Raw genomic sequence first — 24,379 nt, 5'->3', positions numbered from 1 at the left:
GATCTGCTGCCCTATTACTACCATGGCTTCTTAGACACTTTGCAAATAAGTGAAAGTAACGTCTCTCCAGACTTATGCTTCTGTTTCAAGAAAGCTAGAGACCTCAGTTCTCTATATCTTGCCCTGCTATATATGCTTTATTTTTAACTAACTTACTACATTGGGCACAATCATTTAACTTTAAATCTTGTATCCTGTATTCTTATTTTTATTGCCCTGTACACCGCCCTGAGTCCTTCGGGAGAAGGGCGGTATATAAATCAAATAAATAAATAAATAAATAAATAAATAAATAAATAAATAAATAAATAAATAAATAAATAATTTATATGTTTGGCTGGGCAGTTCTCCACAAGCATTACGTTCTTTGCTACAAACTTAGAGCAAATACCAGCTTTCTATGTAGTCATCATTTTGCTGTTAACTGTAATAATACATTAAATCCTTCTGGGTTACAAGTCAAATTTTCACTTTAAAAATAGATTTAAAATATGATTCCACCTCCTCAAGAACCAGATGTTTGCCATCGCCCTCCAACCCAGCTCTGCTCCCATGCGTTTCCTCTCCCTGGCGTTCCTCCTCAAGGGGAATTTGCATAACAACATGGGACACACAAAATGCTTGAAAGCCACCAACCATGACAGGGCAAATTACTATCATTTGTCAACCCCCGTGTGCAAGGTGATCCACTTCAGGCGACTGAGATTGGCTCCACGCTGTGCGAGGTTGGTGTGGTGAGACAAAATGGTTGCGCCTGGCATTCACAAATGCTCAATTGCCTTTTTTTTTTTGGTCTCCTCCCTGTAGGGAAGTAGTAGAAGATGGAAACTGCAGAGCGACAGGCTGAAGAAGCCCAGGGCGACTACAACTTACCCGCCATAAGCTGGAATTGGAGGTGGGGGTGCTGCGGCACGAAATGTGTTGTAGACGGTGCGACCTCTGCCTCGAAGGTGGGCCCCTCGGTATGCAGCAGCTGCAGTTGCAGCTGGATACGGGAACCCCGGCACTAAACAAAGACAAAAATGCAACAGGTGTCGATACTCTTTCCTTCTGTTTCTGAAAGGGAGAAAAGAGGCTGGATCATTCAGCATTCAACAGGGCCAAGGCTTAGTCCTTGTGAATACTAGAAGGTTTTACTCAATGAAGTCTGCTTCCTCAAATTTGTCATATTCTCAAATTGACAACAGAGGACAAGGATAGGGTATTGTGTGTTATACAGGAAAGAAAAGGCTTGGTTTTAAACCCAGCACAAAGCCATTTCTGGGTTCTAAAAGATTGAATCATGGCAACTGGATCAAATTTTGGTCCAGTTGCCGTGATTCAACCGTTTTGGCCTGGATGACTGAGTCTTCATTGACTTGTTTCTGGATTCTGATAGATCTTTTGGTAGAAGTTGAAGATGGGCTGCTTTGATTGGCCTGAGTTTGGGATGAAAAAAATCCAGATGGGATGAGTAGGATGTAACTGATACGTATCCTTTCCATTCAGGAAAGTAGTGTTTCTCAACTTTTGGCAACTTTGAAATGTGTGGGCCTTAACTTCCCATGGTTTTCTGGGTGAGAGGAAAAAGGGAGGGTTTGTGTTTATTTAATCGCATGTTATTATATGGTGGATTTTTTAAATGTTGTAAGCCACCTGAAGTCACCCTAATGTGAGTTGGATGGCTAAATACATTTAATAAAAAAAGAAACAAACAAAGGCACTTATATCATTGAAAGCAAGTCTTAGCAGATTACTTTTACCTGAATGTCACTGTACTACATCTGAATCTATTAATACTAACCGTAATCTTTATATGTGGATCTCAGTGATATATTTACAGCTTTCTGCTAGTAATTCTAATTTCACCATAGAATACAGGCTGAACGGTAAATGTTGGACAGTAAACTGAAATGAGGATTTGATGTAGTTCTTTCATTTGAAGGTATCCTTTAGTTGAAGAGCCGTCTAGTTCATTCATATTTGGTTTAAAGAGGCTGAGGAAATGAATAGAACAGGAGTGAGTTTTCTATTCAGCTGGCTTGTCTGAAACTAATTATACAGACCCACATGAATCTGGGAACTTCTGAAAAGTGATTTATTACAGCAGACTTAAGAAACCATTAAGAAAGAATTCCAAGAACTGCTGATATCCATTGCAGTTCGGTTTGTAACAATCAATATTCATACTCTTTGCCTCCTTTTCTCCTTTCCATTCTACATAAAAGGCTAGAGATCTCTTAGGAACAGCTCAAGAGCCATTTCTCACCTTGAAAAGGAATCTAGCAACCATTTCTAAAACAATCAATAGGTGCAGACCACCCACATTCACCTAAGACAAACCTCCCCTTCTTTTTTGTTTGAAAGAAGCAGAAGAAAAAGCACCAGATACTACTCTGCCTACAGATAGGTCTTTTTAGTTTAAAATATAATTCTCTTCAGAACTCGCCTGTTGCTACCATAACATTCTTCTTCATAAATCTGACTAATCAAAGGCCTGAAAGATTTGTTCCTAGCATGAAAGTGCTTCTTAATCAGAAGAACAGTAGAGCTGTAACAAAAAAAAAATCTGACAGTCTAAGAGATATTAGTTTCTATCTGCTCTTTGTTTTGGTGACGGACTGATCCAGCATCAGATTAACTTTTCCTCATAAACATAACCTGATAAATGATAACGTGAAAACTTTCACAGGAAGGACCTAGAAACTTTTAAATGGGATTCAGACAGGGGCCAGGCAAGGAGCAGAGACCCTGACCTCTCTTCCCACTGCAGTGAAATCTAAAATAATTCAACTTGATTTTTTTGTATAGAAAATAGAATCATAGGGCTGGAAGGGACCTTAGAGGTATTCTAGTCCAATCCTTTGCTTAAGACAGGAGACTTTATATGATCCTGGACATATAGCTGTCAAATTTATTTTTGAAAACTTCCAGTGATGGAGCACCCACAATTCCAGGAGGCAAAGCTGTTCCGTTGATTTAATTGTTCTCACTGTCAGGAAATTTCTCCTTACTTCTAGGTTGGATCTTTCTTTGATAAGCTCCCATCTTACTTCTTTTCCTGCCTTCAGGTGCTTTGGAAAATAAGCCAATCCTCTCTTCTCTGGGCCAGCCCTTCATGTACTGGAAGACAGGTTCCACATCCACCCTATTCCTTCTTCAATAGGTTAGACATACCTAGCTCCCTCAACTGTTCATCAAATCATTTACCGTGGTGAGAGTGGCTTGAAGTTAGGCAATGTACAAATTAAATAATAATAAAAAATGAGAAGCAAAATACTGCAAAGGTAATGCAAATTTGTATCTGTTTTGTCCCATGAACTTTCATGAATGATTTTTACTTTTACATCAAGGTGTAAAACTACCTCTGAGTCACCAGTTTGTCCGAACTGAAATCCTGTTATTAATTAGGAATTCATGCAAAAGTTCTGCAAAGTTTCTTTTTAATTGATTGGAATAGCTACATTTTCTGCAGAACTGGAAAGAAGAGTGTGGCAAAATTACAATGGAACCGACAGGTTCTGTCTAAAATTAAATTTAAGACAAATACTGGGATTATTGTTCAAAGTACAAGGTGTACTCCAAAGAAAGCTTAAAAATTTAACAAGATATCTTGGAAAACCTTTTCATTTCTGCAGGATTGATTTATAATCCAATTAAACTTCATTTATTGAATGGTAGACCTTGGAGTTAACTAAACAGTAGCCAGATCTGTGCATCCCACCAAGCTAAAATGTGGTTTACTTGCTTGAAGAACCTAGTCACCATGATATGTAAGCCAGGCTTTAGTGTATCATATGGATATGGTAAATTGTCAGTTATTATACTTGTTCCAGTATCTGAGGGGGCCAGGTTGTTCACCAAAACACCAGATGGAAGGACGAGAAACAACAGTTAGAAACTGACTAAAGAGAGAAGCAACCTGGAATTAAGGAGAAACTTCCTGACAGTGAAGACAATTAACCAGTGGAACAGCTTGCCTCCAGAAATCATGGGTGCTCCATCACTGGAGATTTTTAAGAAGAGACTGGACATCCACCTATCTGAGATGATATAGGTTCTCCTGTTTGAGCAGGGGGCTGGACTAGAAGACCTCCAAGGTCTGTTACAGATTCTATTCTATTCTATTCTATTCTATTCTATTCTATTCTATTCTATTCTATTCTATTCTATTCTATTCTATTCTATTCTATTCTATTCTATTCTATTCTATTCTATTCTATTCTATTCTACTCAACAAAGCTAGGCTAAGCTCATCATAATGAATGAATTGAATCTATGTCTCTCATAGCTTAACAGGGTTTTAGAGAGATCAGTGAGAGTTTATTCTTTAACTCCATCTCATTAATATTTAAGCTGTTGTGCGTACTTAAATACTGAAGTACAATGACAGAGAAGATATGACATTATATAGTTTTTATAAATATTTGAGAGTAAGTGAGTCTCAGACTAAACCAACAAGCAAGCATGTAATGACCATTCTGCTTCAATGAACAGAGAGTTGATTTTAGAGCAGGTGTGGGCAACCATGTCCCCTTTACGTCAACTGTAGATGTCAACTCAGAAATGGCTCAGCTGTTCTGGGAGTTGAAGTCCATAAAGGGGCCATAGTTGTCCACCCCTGTTTTAGAGCCTACCTCTTAACTAACAAACACAATGAACATTATCAGGTTAAGCCTCAATCAAAGTAAGGAAATATAACTAATAATATATAGAAAGTTCAATTCAAAGCCAAAAAATGAGTAAACTGCCAAACCAGGTCTGGTGCTTCCATTAGATATTTTCATTTCATTAGATAAATTCCATTTTTGATGTGTGTTGTAAAAATGACAATAAAGGCTATCTTACCTTACCTTACCTTATATCTTACCTTATCTTATATCTTATGTCTTATCTTATACCTTATCTCACCTCACCTTATCTCACCTCACCTTATCTCACCTCATTTTATCTGATCATCTTATCTTGTCTTGCCTTTAAAAAGTCTGAAACATAATTTTAAAAAATGTACCAAAATTGCATTTCCCTCCCAGCAGAAGATGCACATGCTTAGGCCAGAGGAAGTCCTGTCAAGTCTAAGGAATGTTTTGTAACATAAATCAGAGGTCTCCAAACTTGGCAACTTTAAGACTTGTGGACTTCAACTCCCAGAATTCCCCAGCCATGGAATCTATTAGGAGGAGGATGTCAAGATGGTGGCTTCAACCTTGGGACTGAAAAGGGACCCACTCTTTTTTATAAAAGCCCCATTAGGATCAAACCTCAGTCTGTGGGTAGAGTTAGCCTGCAATACAGCATTCTAACCACTGTGCCACCATGGCTCCTATAGGTAAGAAATGGGACAGAAGGGCGAGCACATAAAATATTTAAATATAAAATTTCCTGGTATTCAGATTCTTCAAACCCATATGCAGTTCAGCCTGTAACACTTTCCAAAATGATTAAGCCCCCATGCATTGAATGGCTTTCTCTTAATAGTCATTTCCTTATTTGTTGCACACACAAAAAGAAGCTTAGCTAGAGGGAAAACAATGGGGGGGGGAATTGCCCCCAAGAAACCAAATCCCAGCTTGTATTTTATTCTTAGTGTTTCAACTTTGCAAGTCATCTGGAAAATGAGTAATCTGATTTTAATCGTTTTATGGGTGACCGGAGGACTGGACAGAGGAATGGAAAGGCAGAATATTGAACGTGGGAGTGACTTTCATACTTTATCAGTAGACTTCTGTTTATTTCTCTTTGGGATCCCTAAATACAATTGAGATGGGCCCTCAATTATTTGGAGCGAATTTGCTAGATGGATAGAAGTTTACGATTATGGGTGGAAGGATCAGATTTCATAGGAAGTTACACTTCTGTTCTTAAATGGCGCAGAGGGTCAGAAAAAAGTGTCTGCATTTAATTTTGGACAGCATCTGGTCTCCATTTCTTTTTCTTTCCTAGAATAATAGGCCACAATTACCCCATTTACAGCAAGCAAAGGAGAAAGGCCTTAATTTATTGCTCCCATGGTGAGTTAGTTAACTAAAATGACTGCAAATCCATGCTTGCAATCAGTGGTATTCTCTTAATCAAATAGTGTTTGATTTCACTATCTTTGTACAGGACTGTGATACCTTTTTGAGTTCTATATCTAAAAGCTTCTGAGAAAGCACCATTAAATTATTTTACCTATAAAATAGGGTGAAAGTATTAGCTGGTTCTTCCTGCAGCTAAAAAAATATTATTTTATTTATTTATTAGATCTGTGTGCCACTCATATTGTCTAGAGGTGACTCTGGGCTATTTACAAACATTAATATGCCTCTCTCTTTTAGTTGCAGCTTATAATTTGTATTTTTAGAGTAATTTATTATAATGTTCATTTTTCTGTGTTGTTTTATTCTTTTCAACATCGTAGAGTCACCTTGTGGTGAGATGGGCAGCAAACAAATTTAACAAATAAATAAAAATAATATTGCTGCCTCTTTTAAAAGACCTTAATTAATATAATAGTCTAAGCCCTGATTTGCTTAAAACTGATTTGTTAATGTTGTGGCACCATGTGTAAACCCTGCCAGGGTTTCATAGGGTATTTCTCCATCAAGAAATAGGGCATTTGCAAATGCATTCATATAATGTGAATAACCATGAATTAGCCCATCTTCTGGATTTGTAGACCAAATGGGTTATATTCACACAACACACAACCCTCCAAATCCAACCTACATCAAGATTCATAGTAACCAGCTTAGCATTTTGAGGATGTTGTTAAAACATGTTGCATGAACAAAGAAATGGCATAATCTTATAAGCAATTGTTCCCACAGCTCTTCCAAGCTTGATATTCTTTAAGTAGAGTTTCTGAAAATTTAACTTAGTGCCCTGTTAACCTACAAATGTTCTGTTTAACTGAAAGTTTTAAAGAGAACCACAGTGACAGAATGACAAAGAAAATTGAATTTAGCCCTTAATCCATTATGATTTATACCATGTCTTCTGAGATGATTATAATATCATCAACCTTAAAATTAACTCCAACAATGCATCTGGGTGACAAAACAATGAATAGAGGAAGAGAGATGTTTTATGGACCAAAACCTGAAATTGGCATTTTGAGAACAGAGATATTTAGGCAGAGTTCAGATTAAATAAGATTATTTTTAAAAGTCAATGCAGTCCTAGTTTAACAGAGGGATAGAATCAAGATCATGTGAAGTGTTACTACCACTTTACAATGCCTTGGTAAGGCCACACTTGGAATATGGCATCCAGTTTTGATCACTATGATGTAAAAAAGATGTTGAAACTCTAGAAAGAATGCAGAGAAGAGCAACAAAGATGATCAGGGGACTGGAGGCTAAAACATATGAAGAACGGTTGCTGGAATTGGGTATATCTAGTCTAATGAAGAGGAGAATTAGGGGTGACATGATAGCAGTCTTCCAATATTTGATGGGCTGTCATAGAGAAGAAGGGGTCAGGCTATTCTCCCAAAAAAATGAAGGCAGAATAAGAAGCAATGGATGGAAACTTATCAAGGAGAAATCCAATTTAGAACTAAAACATTTCCTGACAGTGAGAACAATAAACATTGGAACGGCTTGCCTCAAAAGTTGTGGCTGTCCCATCACTGGACATTTTTAAGAAGAGATTGTATAGCTATTTGTCTCCTGCTTAAGCAGGGGGTCGGTGTAGAAGACCTCCAAGGTCTCTTCCAACTCTGTTATTCTGTGTTCTGTTTAAGCCAACAGGGAGGAATATTTGCAACAGAGAAGATAAACACCCCAAAGTAGTTCTTACCATTATGTTCACACCTGAACCGCTGTCGAGGGCTAATTTATCCGAAATGATATTAATATATACATTTAGTCTTCATTCATTTTCATACTAATATTGCTTGGAGAGCCATAAGACAATAAACTTTTAACACATATACTGCGGCAGAGAGAAAACTATCAACCCAAACTTAAAATACAGACACTTCTCTATGCATCACGCCACACTGGCGATGTCCCCGAGGAGGCTAGCATTATAAACTGTATATTCAAGTTTTGAAGCCCAAAGAAAAATGAAAAGGTAGCATATGCTAAACCCAACAGGGAGGCAGATTCCCATCCAAACCATAAAAACAGGCAGCCTCTTTAATGGCCAATTATTGCTTGCATTCCAGCTCGGATCTGAATTTACACAGGGATGCCATATGCCGAAAGAAAGGTGTGCTGTCACACGCAATGAATGAATCTCTCAGCTGGCTCTCCTCTGCACTGCTCGCTTGGCACTCGACCATCCTGAAGCCTAGATGGCTTCTAGGGGAAAAGCAGACCTTAAATCCGAGCAGGGGAGCACCTGTGGCCCCTGCAATTGGCAATCGAGGCTTCTGAAAATTGCTCTGATCTGCCTGCTTTTGAATGCCAAAGAGGAGTGAAAAGCAAAGCAGGATGTCAATGCTGCTAACATTGGATGCTCTTGCTTTCACAATATATGAAGATGCAGCCATTCTCTCTTTAACATGTGTGTTACTTTTAGAGTTGGAATTAGATGATGGTGGGAGGGTGGGGGAGGAGGAAGAATGTGTATGGGGAGTAGTTAGACATAACAACATTGCAGTAGAATATTTTTCCTTCCAGTTGTTTGAAATGAGAGATGATAAGAAATGGCAGGCTGGAGAACTGGAGGGAAGGTTTGCCTTTCAAACTAAGTGGAGAACGTGATTTATGACTGTTAATTAGAGGAGGGAATTGTGCTTTGATACTATGTGTTTAGGGGAGGGCAATTCAGATTTTGGCTTCGACCATGTACGTGCTGATGCCATGAAACTTGAATAAAGATTCTTTAAGGTAAACAATGCCTCAAAGTTCTTTGAAGAGTTTCATCTGTAGGAACCATGACACAAAGTGGACAGGCTGTTTTTGGCTTATGACTACAACTGAGCGACTAAACTTTACATTACAAAGTGAGAGAGCTCTCAAGTGAGTTTTGCCACCCTGGGGGACTGTCCTTGCCACAGTTGCACAGTGAATCACTGCAGCTTTGAAGCCGACTAACTTCACAACTGCAGTGAGTCACTTCACAACTGTGGCAAGAAAGGTCGTACCATGTGACAAAAACCCACTCAACAGAATAGCTCACATCAGTGGGGAAGATCTCCTATTTATGATGGTGGCAGCATCCTGGGGGGTCACGCGATTCTCCTTTTGTGACCTTCTGACCAGCAAAGTCAATGGGGAAGCCGGATTGACTTAACAACTGTGTGACTAACTTCATGTAGTTGTTAAGTGAATCTGGCTTCCCCACTGACTTTTCTGGTCAGTAGGTCACAAAAGGGCATCATGTGACCCTGGGACACTATGACCATCATAAATATGAACCAGTTGCCAAGTATCCGGATTTTGATCACGTGATTATGGGGAATGGTGCAACGATTGTAAGTGTGAAAAATGGTCATTAGTCATTTTTTTCACTACCACTGTAACTTTGAATGGTCACTAAAAGAATTGTAAGTTGAGGACTACCTGTATTTCATTTGAATTAATGTCATATGAAACCAGATGTGAGTCTTCCCCCCACGCCTGTTCTACTGTCTTTTGGTACAGAGTCCAGATCCAAGTGTGTATCTTGATCAGGTAAGGTTGTCCATTCCTGATCTACAAGGTTGAAATGTTTCTGGAGATACTTCATTCTTTGCATGTATCTCTTTCAGCCGAAAATTATTCACCCCCATTTTAATTGGAAAGGCTGTGTGTGCAGCTTACAGATCAGCAAAAAAGAAATTCTCTACTCAGAAACAATCTGTAAAGTCACGATACAAAAAGAAAGAAAAAGAAAGAAAAGAAACCATGTAGCAGAAAAAAGAAAACAAGATAATTCAGCATTTTATGTGTAATGTTGACATGTTGTGTGAATCCAGATTCCTTAGTGAAACATTCAGAACAAACTATGCTTTGCTGAGATTTATGTTTATGCCTCTCTCCCTTTCTGGAAGTGGGGAGGGTCTTATAAGAGAAGATAATATAAATAAGACTATCACAATAAAATCTCTCTCTCTCTCTCTCTCTCTCCCTCTCTCCCCCCACTTCTCTCCATCTCTCATCTCTCTCTATATATATACACCTGAAATATCTGCTGGATTTAATTGGATCAAATTAAATATTTACATAAAAAAGAAATAATACTTAAATTTTTACAATACATTTTTATTAGTTTATCAAAGTATAAAATACAGAGAGAAATTTTAAAAAGTAATAGAAAACTGGGGGGGGGGGTGAGAAAAAGGAGAAAATATAGTGTAACACAGGAAAAGAAAAGAAAAGAAAAAGTACCGACATTCAACACTCTTTAGCACAGTAGAGGGTAACAAGATTACATATTGTAATGTTGTAATCTCATATCTCTCTGTGTATCTCTCTCTCTCTATTTGTCTATCTATATCTATCTCATCATTCTATCTATCTATCTATCTATCTATCTATCTATCTATCTATCTATCTATCTATCATCTATCTATCTATCTATCTATCTATCTATCTATCTATCTATCTATCTATCTATCTATCTATCTATCTACCTACCTACCTACCTACCTACCTACCTACCTACCTACCTACCTATCTATCTATCTATCTATCTATCTATCTATCTATCTATCTATCTATCTATCTATCTATCTATCTATCTATCTATCTATACATATCAATCTCTTCTCTCTCTCTCTCTCTCTCTCTCTCTCTCTCTCTCATCTATACATATCTATCTATATCTATCTATCTACCATCTATGAAAGGCAAATTTTAAAATGATGTGTCTTACAGAACAGAATGGGTATGCGTTTATTTATTTAGTTTGAGAGAAGTAAAAAAAAAAGTGAGTCATCTCTTGGGAGACAATTACATGACAGCTGCTGCCAATGAGTAAGCTGTATCCTCAGCCCTTGCCATCCATCCCTAACTCTGAAGGTGCTAAGCTGATGAAGCTTCCATTGTAATGTCACCACACAAGCTCCACCTTTTGGTGCTTGTGTTGCAGTGTTGTGGGATAAAGCTTGTTTTGCAACATTATGATATACATTTTATCATTTGCTCCCCTCCCTAGCCAAAATATTGTGAATCTCTCTCTCTCTCTCTCTCTCTCTCTCTCTCTCTCTCTCTCTCTCTCTCTCTCTCTCTCTCTCTCTCTCTCTCTTTCACACACACACACACACACACTGGTGGGACCATGAATAAGCCCTCCCTAGCTCAACCTAAGATATTGGTTGAGTAGTATTTTTGGGAAGCAATTTTAAGAACCAGGAACTAAGCCTTTAGGTTTCTTGTGCCTAAACCTTTGCTTGGGTTTAATTGTTCATAACAGAGCACTTTCAGGACACCTTCCAGCCCTATGATTTTATGTTCTATGATATCTTACAATATTTTTTTTCCTTTTTATGACCCTGTAAACCCTTGATTTGGGGTGGGCAACTGGGTGGAGTTGAGCATTTACTGGCTGGATGCCCTTCCTGACTCCTACATGGAGTTCACAGCAGATATTTTCTCTTTGTACCCTGAGAGAGAAACATTTGACATTATCTAGGATCGAACTTTCAATCTGGGAGGCAACTGACATCACCTCTAGGCCACCATGCCACTTGATCCTACAATATGTAGCCACCCTAATTATATTCCAGGCAATCTGTAAGGTAAGTCCATATAGACTGCTTTGCAGGATGTTATTAGATCCTCAATCACTAAAACCAAACTAACTTGGTCCAACTGAAGTAACAGTTGGTGCATTGATCAAAGCTGAACATAGACCACTTATAGCAATAGGCTGCAATTAAGGATATCTGTTACTTCTGAGGGAATTCATCCAACAGGATCTGCCTTCTTATTTCCTGGGCCTGGGACTTAAATGTCTATAGAAAAGAAAAGGGAAAGCTGATCTGAAATCACCTGTTAATTGTGTGTGGTAACTGAGGATTCTCAGAAGACTTGCAGAAGTTGCTTGCTAGTAACTTCTTCTGCAATATTTCCTAATCCCCAGAGTCTTCAGAGTCCTGAAATTCCCAGACAGTTCTCTACTGAAATTCTAAATAGGGCTAACCCCTCTGAGCACAGCCAAATTTAGCAAACATATTGCTACTTGCTGAGGCACAATTCTTTTGCTTTATTAACCCAGTCCATTAATGCCCAAACTCCTACTGAACTTCATAGTTGAGATGGAAAGGAGAAGTAGAGGTGAACTCCAAATATCCAGATGCTCACTATTGGTGTTTTGATGCAGATGCTGCATAATGGGGGGAAATGGAAGTCTGTAGGTAGGATATTGCCTAGTAAACACCATGGGGCCAAACAAAATATCACATTGATCCTTTGTGGTGGAGGTCTTTCTGGTAGAACCATTATACCACCCTCCAATTTTTAACTGACTGGGCCATTCCAGCAACACCCTGTGACCACATGAGTCCATGGCAAAGCTAAATTAATACAACATGCTAAACTAAAATCAAATACCCCATCATCTAAAATAATAATTGTGGAACAGAGTAACACAACCACTTTTGATGATACCATTCAAACAATAATTAGTGCCATGTCCCAATAAAGACAAGGAGGAAAGGTTAAGGAAAAAAACCCCTTATTCTTTAGGCATCAAAGATGTTCAGAGAATTTTATGTTGTTTCAAAATCATTATGTTAAGACACGGAATGAAGTTAAAAAAAATATGCTAAGAAGGTCAAAATTACAATTGTCATTGTTGGGAAGAATTTCTGTGATGAAAAAGTTTTACCCAGATCGTTATTTTTTGTTTCAGAAAATATCTACCTTAACAACTGATGTACCATTAAAAGAATGGCAGAAAGATATATAAAAAATTTGTGTAGCAGGGCAAAAAAACCTGCAAGTACAAGGGGTTACAAGATGCTAAGAAAGAGGATTTTTGTGTTTCTCTGATTTGAAATGATAGTTTGTAGCTTGTTCTTTAGTTAGGATGAAAGAGTGGGTGAGAAACAGAAGGTCATTGGTGTTAGAAGGACATGAGTTGATGTTTGGATGGCACAACTATTTATGGTGTGATAAAGTCAAGGTTAATATAGATTTATTTTAAAAAATCATTTTGTTAGACATGTTATTTTGACAATATGGAATAGACATACATACATGTTGTGTCCAAAAATGTATTTCTGGCTCTTACCACAAGAAGCATATTATAGAAGAGAAATGATCACTAAACACAAATGATGAACTTAGAGTGACATGTTGTAATTTTCTCAGCCTGATTTTAAAATAAAATCAAGAATATGCTTTACTTCAGAAGAATGTACAAGTCAATGATTTTCTTATATACAACTCCCTTTTTATGACCCTGTAATCCCTTATATAGGATAGAATTAGGGCGACTGGATGGAGCTGAGCATTTACTAGCTGGATGCCCTTCCTGACACCTATGCGGAGTTAGCAGCAGACAATTACTCATTGCTCTCATAGAGAAAAACATCTGCCACAACTAGGATTGAACTCTCAGTCTTCATAGAGGGAAGCAAGAACCTTCACTACTAAGCCACCACACCACTGTTTTCTTATATATAATTATTAGAAAGATTTAAAGTAGATAAAACAACTTTTGGTTTTGAATATTGCAAGAATGAATTTGAAACAGAATTATGTACCAGTGATGAACATGTTATTTTGCTAAATTTATCAACTTTTATTAAAATTTGAAACTTTGGTTAAAAACTGTGGTTGTAATATATAAATGGAAAATGGGAAATATGTAGATGAAAGGACCCAAATTCACACTATATTATAATCTTAAAGAGAATAATTACAACAAAATAATTTGTCCCTGGTATCTGTCCTCAGAAAATTATCTAAACTGTATAAAGGTACTTTGAATTTATGCTGGAAATGTAAACAAGAGGGGACTTTTTGTCACACTTAGTGGACATGGAAAAATGTTAAAATTTCATTCAGAAGATTTTAAACTTAAGCCAAAGAAGTTTCTTTTAGGACTGATTGATAACTAGCTGGAAAAATCCTCACAGTACTTGGGTTTTTTATATGATAACAGCAGCAAGAATTTTATATGCACAACAGTGGAAAGGTTTGATAATACCCAGAATGGAAAAGCTGATGAAGATGATGAAACTTGCTGAGATGGTGAAATTGTGAGAGTTGGAAGTTGGACCTTGGAAGTCTTCTAGTCTAACCCCCTACTTGAGTAAGAGGCCCTATACCATTCCAGACAAATGGCTGTCCAGTCTCTTCTTGAAAGCCTCCAGCTATGGGGTACCCACAACTTCCAAAGGCAATTTGTTCCACTGACTGATTGTTCTCACTGTCAGGAAATTTATCCTTAGTTTTAGGTTGCTTCTCTTCTTGATTAGTTTCCATCCCTTGTTCCTTGTCCTGCCTTCAGATGCTTTGGAGAATTGGTTGACCCCCTCTTCTTTGTGGCAGCCCCTGAGATATTGGAACACTGCTATCACCCCAGTCCTTTTTTAAATTAAACTAGCGATACCCAATTCCTGCAACCATCCTTCATGTGTTTTAGCCCCCTAATCATCTTTGTTGCTCTTCTCTGCACTCTTTCCCTTTTTGTGTGAGACTTTTTATATGAGAATTTTTGTGTGAGAAGATGAACATAAAGTTATAATATACAGATTTGATGTTCAGAAAAAAACAATAGATTAAAAAAAAAGTTATTGTAGAGTCAGAGGCCAATTTAAATTTATGCCGATAACTGTTGTAAAAGAAATTCAGAAGTAATTTCCTTTTGGCTTTGTTCTATAACTTTTTTTTCTTATCTTAACTGGTAGTATCTGCTCATTTTTTAAAATTTCTTTAGTGTAAAAAAAAACAAATAAAGTTACCTTATTAAAAAAGATATTCAGCAAATTAACACAGATTACTGGGGTTTTTTCTTGCTATCTCTGTTTATCCACACCTGCATAAACAACATACATTGTTCCAGTCACTAAGTGGGGATCATAAATATATAAAATAATATTAAATAAAAAATAACAAATAGTGTTTTTGTTCCTGAATAATCTACTTGCAACTTCTTCTATAGTGTTTATCTGGTAGGGCCCTGTGACACAGCATTGTGTAGGAAGAGATTGGTGGTCTCCAGATGAAATTCCATTTCCACCAAATGCTACCACCTGTAGGAAGTGTCACCCTAAAGCATGGGTTTCAAACTTGCCACGTCACGTGACATGTTGTGATGTATCATGACTTTTTTCACATTGCTGGAGTTGGGGTGAGTGCGGCCTCCGCATGATGCAACCGGCCTACAAGCTGGCACTTTGACACCTCTGCCCTAAAGAAAGGACTTCACAAAGGAATTACTAACCTATCCACCACTAGGTGGCAGAAAAGGTTTCCAGTTTTTCTTTATCTCTATGCTGCCATCAAGTGGTCATTGGAATTTGTGTAGCTTACATGCAGCTGTCATTGAGGAGTTATCACAGAGAAGAGGGGATTAATTTACTCTGCAAAGCACTAAGATCAGAACAAGAAGTAATTGGTGGAAGCTTGTTAAAGACAGATCCAACCCAGAAGTAAGGAAAAATTTTCTGACAATGAAAACAATTAATCAATGGAATAGCTTGCCTCCCAAATTGTGGGTGCTCCATCACTGGAGCACTATTTTTTTCTTAGATGTGCTTAAGATTAGCAATTTGGTTGAACTCCACAGCAATATGTAGCTGTGTGAATTAGTGTTTTTTGCACAGCTTCTTACAAAACACTGTCATCTGAAATTCACTGGAAAGAAAGGAAGAGGAGGAGGAGGAGGAGGAGGAGGAGGAGAAGAAGAAGAAGAAGAAGAAGAAGAAGAAGAAGAAGAAGAAGAAGAAGAAGAAGAAGAAGAAGAAGAAGAAGAAGAAGAAGAAGACTAATTAATGTACAAATTTAATCACCATTCCCCATATGGAAGAGTAATTTTTACTGTTCATTTGCTTGGTGTAATCTCCAAACTGACATAAACAGCAAAAGCAATAACCTATAAATCCGTTCCGATTTGTTCCTTTAATATTCATATTGCATTGAACTACAGCTGCTTCCTGCTGCTGTCTATTATAGCATGCAAAAGTGTCGATAAAATATTATGAAAGACAAGATGTATTTGCTGCAGGCCCGCATGTGGCACTTATTTATTTATTTATTCGTTCATTCAAAGGGACAATAAATGTCTCCCGGAAGGACTCTTTCTCTGCCCCTGATGGGGTGATGATTAATTACCTCGACACAAATGGATGGGGCAGAAAGAAATTGACATGGCCCTGATTAATTAACTTTTATTGTTTTTTTTAAAGGGAGATAGTTGCTCAGAAAGATGCACAAAATTTGATGAATAGTTCCATGAATTATGGAAAGTCAATGCCATTGTTAGATCCAATATAGTGAGGCTGGAGCTGTTTTCAGTGGATAAAGGTTTATTCCAGCTACACACAAACAATGGTCTATAACCCATTTTGCTTCTTGGAGTCACATACTGGAGTGTTCCTCATCCCTCACAATTTTAAAACATATGGATTCCAAGTCCCAGAATTCCCCAGCCAGCCAGAAGCAAACTAGATCAATCTAGATACAGAATGGGGGGGGGGGAAGAGATGATATCTTCTTTGCAATAAATGTCAGACAGCAAAAATGAAATCTCCAGAAAATTTTGAGGAAAAAAACCTAGAATGAAAGACAATAGCAATCATGCAAGATACCTGACTGTTTTTTGGTTCAAAGCTTGAATATATTTAGCAGGATGGGGAGAGACAGACGGAGTGTATCTTTTATTTGCGAAGGATTTTACATTTTTTTTTTCTCTCTCTCTCTCTTTTTCTTTTAGTGAGTTCCTAACACAGCTCAGCTCAGGAAGAACACACTATTAGATCCCAGCGTGAACTTTCAGAGTTACCTTCCAGAAGCTCCTGCCTTGGGCAGAGTTGGACTAGAGGACCTACAAGGTCTCTTCCAGTCCTCTGATTCTATGATTCTAAGCTGTTGTGAGTCCACATGAACTGAAGAGGCTAACACAAGAGGCTCACCAGATCCTCCATCCATGCTACCAAATTTCAAAACTCTCTTGAACATACAGTGCAAACATACACTGTATGAATGGTAAGCTGTGAAGAGTCCCAAGCTTGTGTTTCCATCAACAGCTAGATTAAGATATTAATATTAAGATATTTCTATGATAAAACAATAAGATATGTTTTTTAAAAAATATATTAAGGCACACATAGAGAAGTTCCCTGAGGATAGGCTCCAGCACAAGTCCAAAAACCTGGAAGCCTAAATCTCTGATCCCGGTGACTGACTCAGATTAGATGCTGCAACATTATCCTGGGATGTATATTTGCCTTCATTTGTTAATATATTCTGTCCGATGCAGGTTTGTTTGAATAATCTCATGTTAGAAGCCCTGATTGGAAATAGTTCGGATCTTTGTAGACCCAAGGCTATACACCCAGGGCTTGTGGCTGACCAGCTGGCTTTCTCTATTCTATCTCCTCTCAGTGTCTCTCAGATTGTCTTGTTTCTATCAAACCTGAATATGGAGATATTTCTGGTTGCCTTTGGTTCTTCTCATTTAATTTAGTAGTTGGAATTATCTTCCCTAATTTTTTGACCCAGCTTCATTCAACTGGGATTGGTTCCAGAATTCCCACATTCTCACTGAATGAAAGGTTTCCTTTTGCTATTTCTCAGCTGAAGATGCCTGAATATATTGTGCCTATATATGATTACAGGTAGTCCTCGATTTGCAAGAGTTCATTTAGTGACCAAAGTTACAACGGCACTGAAAAAAATGCCTTATTACCGTTTTTCACACCTATGACTGTTGCTGCATTACCATGATCCATGTGATCAGAATTCAGACACTTGGTAACTAGTTTGTGTTTATAATGGTTGTGTAGTATCCCAGGGTCACATGTGATCCCCTTTTGTGACCTTCTGATGAACAAAGTCAATGGGGAAGCCAGATTCACTGAGCAACTGTGTTACTAACTTAACATTTGCAGTGATTCACTTAACAACTGTGGCAAGAAAGGTTGTTAAATGGGGCAACACTCACTTAACAAATGTCTCACTTAGCAACATCAATTTGAAGCTTAATTATGGTCATAAGTCAAGGACTACCCATATTTGGAATATGAGGGAGAAAACGGGAACAATGAAAATATAGCAGCTGCTACTTAGACCCTTAAACCATGTACAGTACTTTGAATTTAATATTTCATGGTGGTTTCCATTTGGAATACCAACAAAAACCACATAGGTTTGGATTGGTACAGGACCCTGAAATTGTGTGAACAATTGTTGTTGTTTTTTTTTAAAAAAATATCTGTTCATCCTGTTCCAAATGCATGCATTTATGTTCATCTTTAGGAGAACTCAACACACTGCCCAAGACTTCTTTTCAATTTCAATCCCGCTTTTCAAATTATAGATAACATTTATCTGAAAGGCAGTGTCACCAATATTCCTGCCTGCAAATATTGCATTCCTGTCACTTTTTCACACAATTATGCATTGCAAAATGAGAAAGTGTTTGCAATACAACCTTAAAATCCTATCTCCATCTCTCTCATTCACGTAGGCTCATTTTACAATGAGCTTTACAGCTCTCTAGCTGACTGCAAGTTAAGAGAGAGAGAGAGAAAGAGAATATTTTCCCCTCTTTGACAAAAACTTCAAGCTAACATCAAAAGATGCTCTCTCCCTAATTAGAAAGAAATAATGAGTTAATTCAAGTGACATATAAACAATAATCTGATAACTACATGGATCATAATGTATTAATAATAATATTCACTGTGAATATGGTGTTTGTGCATTCTCAGGTATATTGACAACTCCTCTGAGATGAAATTTCATTCAAGAAAAAAAAGAACAAAAAATATTTCCATTGTTTGGAAAGATTAATTCATTTACTTACAAAAGATTGGGGCTGGGGAATCTGGAATTATTTGGAAAAAAAAATGGAAAGAAAATAGCAATCAGATGTGACAAATGCTTGCTTCATAAGTCTCCAGATAATACACTTTTATAGATACACAAAATATCTGTCAGTGCCAGACAGATATCTGTATCAGAAATGAAAAAATCCCAAATGGTTAAGAAATCTTGATATTGTAGGGTGTTTTTTTAAAAAATGTTGGACCTCAATTGTTTTAAAAATCTGCATTTTCAGTTTGTCCACAGTTAATGTTACCCATTACAAATATAAGGTAAAGGTTCCCCCGCACATGCGTGCTAGTCGTTTCCGACTCTAGGGGCCGGTGCTCATCTCCGTTTCAAAGCCGAAGAGCCAGCGCTTGTCCGAGGACGTCTCCGTGGTCATGTGGCCGGCATGACTAGACGCCAGAGGCGCACGGAATGCTGTTACCTTCCCACCGTAGTGGTCCCTATTCTTCTACTTGCATTTTTACGTGCTTTCGAACTGCTAGGTTGGCAGAAGCTGGGACGAGTAACAGGTGCTCACTCTGTTACGCGGCACTCGGGATTCGACCCGCCAAACTGCCGACCATCTGATCGACAAGCTCAGCGTCCTAACCCACTGAGCCACCGCGTCAGTATATTACAATTATACTATACTCCAAATACTCATGCTTTAGATCTTTGTTTTAAAATTTGGTATCCCTTATTATAGTATTTAAAATAGATCTGTAATATACTAAGGGAAGCATTATAACAATGGGGTTACTTTTTCCATCCAATAGATTTTAAAATAGATTACCTGGTACATATGGATAGATGCAAGTAGATCACCAAGTCTATTTGAATTGAATTGAACAGAACAGAATTCAATCTAATTTGTTTCAGCCCACACAGGAATGTGTGCAAGGCAAATGAATGGATCTAGACACTACCATGTCAGTCAAATACATTCATAGGTCTTCTTCAATGAATTATTGGGCTGATTTCAAATCTATTTGAACTGATTTGAATCAATTTGAAGCACTGAATGTCTCATACAGGTTTAATACATTTCAATCTGTCTGTCTGTCTGTCTGTCTGCCTGTCTGCCTGCCTGCCTATCTATCTATCTATCTATCTATCTATCTATCTATCTATCTATCTATCTATCTATCTATCTATCCATCCATCCATCCATCCATCCATCCATCCATCCATCCATCCATCCTACAAGACCAAAATTATCCAAAAATTTCCTGCAATTGTGAATATGAATATGAACTCAAATATCTGGGATCTTTCCATACACAGATATTTTTTTAATTAAAAAAGAACAACTTGATCCTTCAAATGTAAAGTAAATGCATAAGGATGCAGCTTTCATGATCTCAGTCAATTTATATTCTGGAGGAAAAGTAAAACAGTCAACCTTCCACTCTAAAAAAACCCTTAAGTTATTTTTTGTGTAATAAACCAGATGTTCCACTTAGATCCATAAGTTTATCAAGGTGATGGATAATTTTAAACACAAATCATGTTATCTTTCCACTGCTCAAACATGTATGGGGGTTAATTTAAAGTTGTCAGAGCATGGCTACTTAAGAACAGGTTGCATTCAAAATATTTTCTGTCAGTAATATTGTTGGTTTCTGGGGGCTTTCCTGCCTTGCCACCTTTCAAAATGATCTCATCTTTGTCGTGTTGTTTTCATTTTGCTTGTAAGCTAAAATCCCAGGGCAATGTAGTTTATTGTTTTAATATCTCTTTGACACACAGCAAAAGTATCCCGCTGCGGCTACTTATCTGCCATATGTATTTTTGTGAAAGAAATATCAACACAAGCACACTGGAAGGCTATGAATGTTGGGCAGTAACTGGATTGCATGCTACAAAAGAAGCAGTTAAAGCCACACAGAAACAAAAAAACAGGAGGAGAAAGAGAGGAGGGAGGGAGGGAGGGAGAGGGAGAAGGAGAGAGAGGGAGAGGGAGGAAGAGGGAGGGGGAGGGGGAGGGAGGAAGGGAGAGAGGGAGGAGAGGGAGTGGGGGAGAGAAAACATAATCCAAAAAAGGAAAGAAAAGAACCAGTACAATAGTATAAATGACATTTAGTGACCATTCAAAGTTATAACAGCACTGGGAAAAGTGAGTTATGACCATTTTTCCCAGTTACAACCATTGCAGCATCCCCATGGTCACGCGATCAGAATTCAGAGGCTTGGAAACTGGCATGTATTTATGATGGTTGCAGTGTCCCAGAGTCACATGATCATCTTTTTCAACCTTATGAACAGCAAAGTCAATGGGGAGGCCAGATTCATTTAACAACCGTGTTACTAACTGAACAACCGCAGTGATTCAGTTAACAACTGTGTCTACAAAGGTCATAAAATTGGACAAAATTCACTTAACATATGTTTCACTCAACAACAGAAATTTTAGACTCAGTTGTGGTCGTAGGCCAAGAACTACCTGAATCCATATTAATTAAAATGTTTCTTGCACATCAGTAAGTTCCTACTTTTCAAAATCATTGCTTATTTTATTGTCATTCCACCCAAGTTTTGACTGAGATCAAAGTAGTTTTTTTTTTCCTTTAAAATTAGATTGTTTTAAAGAAATGATTACATGGCCCTATTCAGCCCTTCAGCTCCTTATATTCTGCAGGAATTTTTTGGAAACCAGAATTTCCAATGTGCCTTTTGGAATTAACTGTAAAACATGCAGCACCTGAAATTTCCCACACAAATTTTAAGAGTAACTTACAGTTTTCTTGCACAAATTTATCAAAGCATCCAAAGGTTTGGGGTGAGTGGGTGAGTGAGGGAGATCTTTGTGTAAGGTCACATTTTTAAAACAATGAAATGCAATTTAGTTGACCTTTAGGTTTAGCAATCCAAGACCTTCCATAAAGTGAACTAAAAATCTGTTGAAACCCCCTTTGAACCTTCATATTATAAGGCTCTCCAAATACATTAAAATATTCTCTGTTGTGTTGAGCGTGGGGTTAAGAGAAGGAAATCTTATGCACAAAGCAGAAAGAAGTGCATTCTACTTCTTTCGTGTAAGGCTAGAAATAGCAATAATAAGCATAAAAGAAGTAAATTTAATCCAGTTTAGTAAGGGTACATAGGAAATGTTAGAAAGGTTAAGCTCAGTGGCAGCTGGCTGGAAGACCATCATGGCGGCACTTTGGAGTGAGAGGTGGAAAAATTTCCTTGAAAGAGTCAGTGGCTCAGATATTGGATGGAGTCAAATGAACCTGAAAGGAGCTTAATTTAATAACATAGATGTGTTAAATCTGACAGCATCACTCCAGTCACACCTATGTGAGTAGTGGTCCAGTAATAAAACCCTCCCTCCCTCCCTCCCTCCCTCCCTCCCTCCCTCCCTTCCTTCCTTCCTTCCTTCCTTCCTTCCTTCCTTCCTTCCTTCCTTCCTTCCTTCCTTCCTTCCTTCCTTCATCAAAACAAGTTCTGTTTTCCCTCTCTGTCAAAGCAAATTCCTTCCTTCCTTGCTGCCTCTCTCCCTTCTTCTCTCTCCCCTCCCTTCCTTTCTCTCTCACTATCAAAACAATTTCTTTCCTCCCTCCCTGTCAAAACAAATTCCTCCCTCCCTGTTTTTTTTCCTTCCTTCCTTCCTTCCTTCCTTCCTTCCTTCCTTCCTTCCTTCCCTTCCCCTTCCCCTTCCCCTTCCCCTTCCCCTTCCCCTTCCCTTCCTGTTGAAACCCATGTGGAATTCTAAATGGCCACAGATGCAGTAAGTAATAATGCCAATTGTAACAGACACACTGGATTGGGCCCCACAAACTTTGTGTGGTGGGTGTGTTAAAGTGCTAATTATCTAATGTTTCACTCTATTTATTTTAAGGCTAAACATGGAAGAACCCCGAAGTCCAAGAGTGGGCCCATCCAATGAGCAAGCGTGGCCCGAATGGGTGGGAAGGAGGAAGTTGGTGGCCAAATGGATATTGCTAATTAAAACTGATGAAATAGAATAGAATTTGAAGGACACAATGGGCTGTAAACTTACTTCCTATTAATTGAACTCAGTGTAATGACATATCAAAATGAATAGCTAGTGATCTGGAAATTTATTTAGACCATTAGTTTAATTACAGAAACTGATGGAAGTTTTCTCAGACAATTATGCGAAAGGACTAGAGCAGTGTGGGGCAGATCTAGACGCTCTCACACCACCCCGTCTTTATTTCTTCTTTCTCTAATTTCCTCCGCCCCACCATTTTTTGTTTGTTTGTTTTTTGGTCCTGTCTGTAGATTTTGAGATTAAAGCATGGCTATTAAAGACAGATCAATTGAGAGAGCCTAGGGCTCATTCACAAGCTGTCCATAGCACAGTTGGAAATAATTACTTCATAAAAAAAGGAAATGAGTAGCCATTTCAAATTTCCCATAGTTCTTTGGAACAATGCTATGTTGAGTGCTCCAAGGCATTGTACAAAGTAGAGGTTGTTGGCCCAGAATTGAAGGGCAGCATCCTTCTGAGCACAGGAGTCATGCTGAATGAGGTGGTACCCAGAGGCGCTTCTGCCTTTGAAAATGCATCTTCTTAGGTTCCCACATCATTTATTCAAAGATCTCACTTCTACCACGAGATGCAATGTTTGTTGAGTTTCCGAGCTAGCTGCTTCCTTGCACTGTGAGAACTTCTTCCTCAATCTCTTATTCAAAGACATCCACACCATCCTATCTCTTGACTGTCTTCTTGTTTAGATTGCTGTATCAAGTGTGAGTAATTCATTACATTCATATCTAAGACTGATGGGAAAGGGCGGTATATAAATGCAATAAATGCAATAAATAATGATGGAAACACAGAAAAGCTGTGCTGGCACAAGGTTAGAATGCAATATTGCAGGCTGACTCTGCCCACTGCCTGGAGTTTGATCCTGATTGGCTCAAGGTTGACTCAGCATTCCATCCTTCCAAGGTGGGTAAAATGAGTGCCCAGATTATTGGGGGCAATGTGCTGACTCTGTAAACCGCTCAGAGAGAGCTATAAAAGCACAGTGGAGCAGTATATAAGTCTAGGTGTCCTTCCTTCCTTCCTTCCTTCCTTCCTTCCTTCCTTCCTTCCTTCCTTCCTTCCTTCCTTCCCAGTGGTTAGAATGCAGCATTAGAGGTCAGAAGTTCGATCCTGACCAGCTCAAGGTTGATGCAGCCTTCCATCCTTCCGAGGTCAGTAAAATAAGGACCCAGATTGTTAGGGGCAATAGGCAATGGCTGAGAGATGGCTGTAAAACACTATGAAACAGTATGTAAGTCTAAATGCTATTGCTAAACTTAGTAATTCAAGTAACTAGGAATTATTAAGGTAGCTAAAGAATATAGGCCCTACCAAGCAGAGTGATTTTTAGTAACTTAGTAAACTTAGGAAGTCCAATGATTTCAATATTTCCAAATACCACAGTCAGTCAAAACGATGCTGAAAACCATCTTCCCTAACTTGAAATGCACAACATTTTCACTTTTTTTTCCACTCAACTTTATACAGGCACACCTGGAAT

The 24,379-nt window shown here is 38.1% G+C and overlaps 1 protein-coding gene across 7 annotated transcripts in view; it reads right to left on the bottom strand.

Annotated features, from left to right (window-relative positions):
- The window catches only part of RBFOX1 (RNA binding fox-1 homolog 1), a gene marked incomplete at its 5' end in the record, with an annotated part of 1,027,042 nt that overhangs the window by 90,219 nt on the left and 912,444 nt on the right, over positions 1-24,379 (bottom strand). For all 7 annotated transcript variants that reach the window (XM_081338329.1, XM_081338327.1, XM_081338331.1 and 4 more), the window contains one exon: positions 874-1,006. In XM_081338329.1, coding sequence (XP_081194455.1) covers positions 874-1,006 — 133 coding nt within the window. The remainder of the gene's footprint in view (positions 1-873; positions 1,007-24,379) is intronic.

Source organism: Vipera berus, assembly GCF_964194415.1.
Source record: "Vipera berus genome assembly, chromosome: 13".
NCBI lineage: Eukaryota > Metazoa > Chordata > Lepidosauria > Squamata > Viperidae > Vipera > Vipera berus.
Note: the sequence above shows the minus strand (reverse complement) of the source record. Positions and strands in the feature narration are given on the sequence as shown.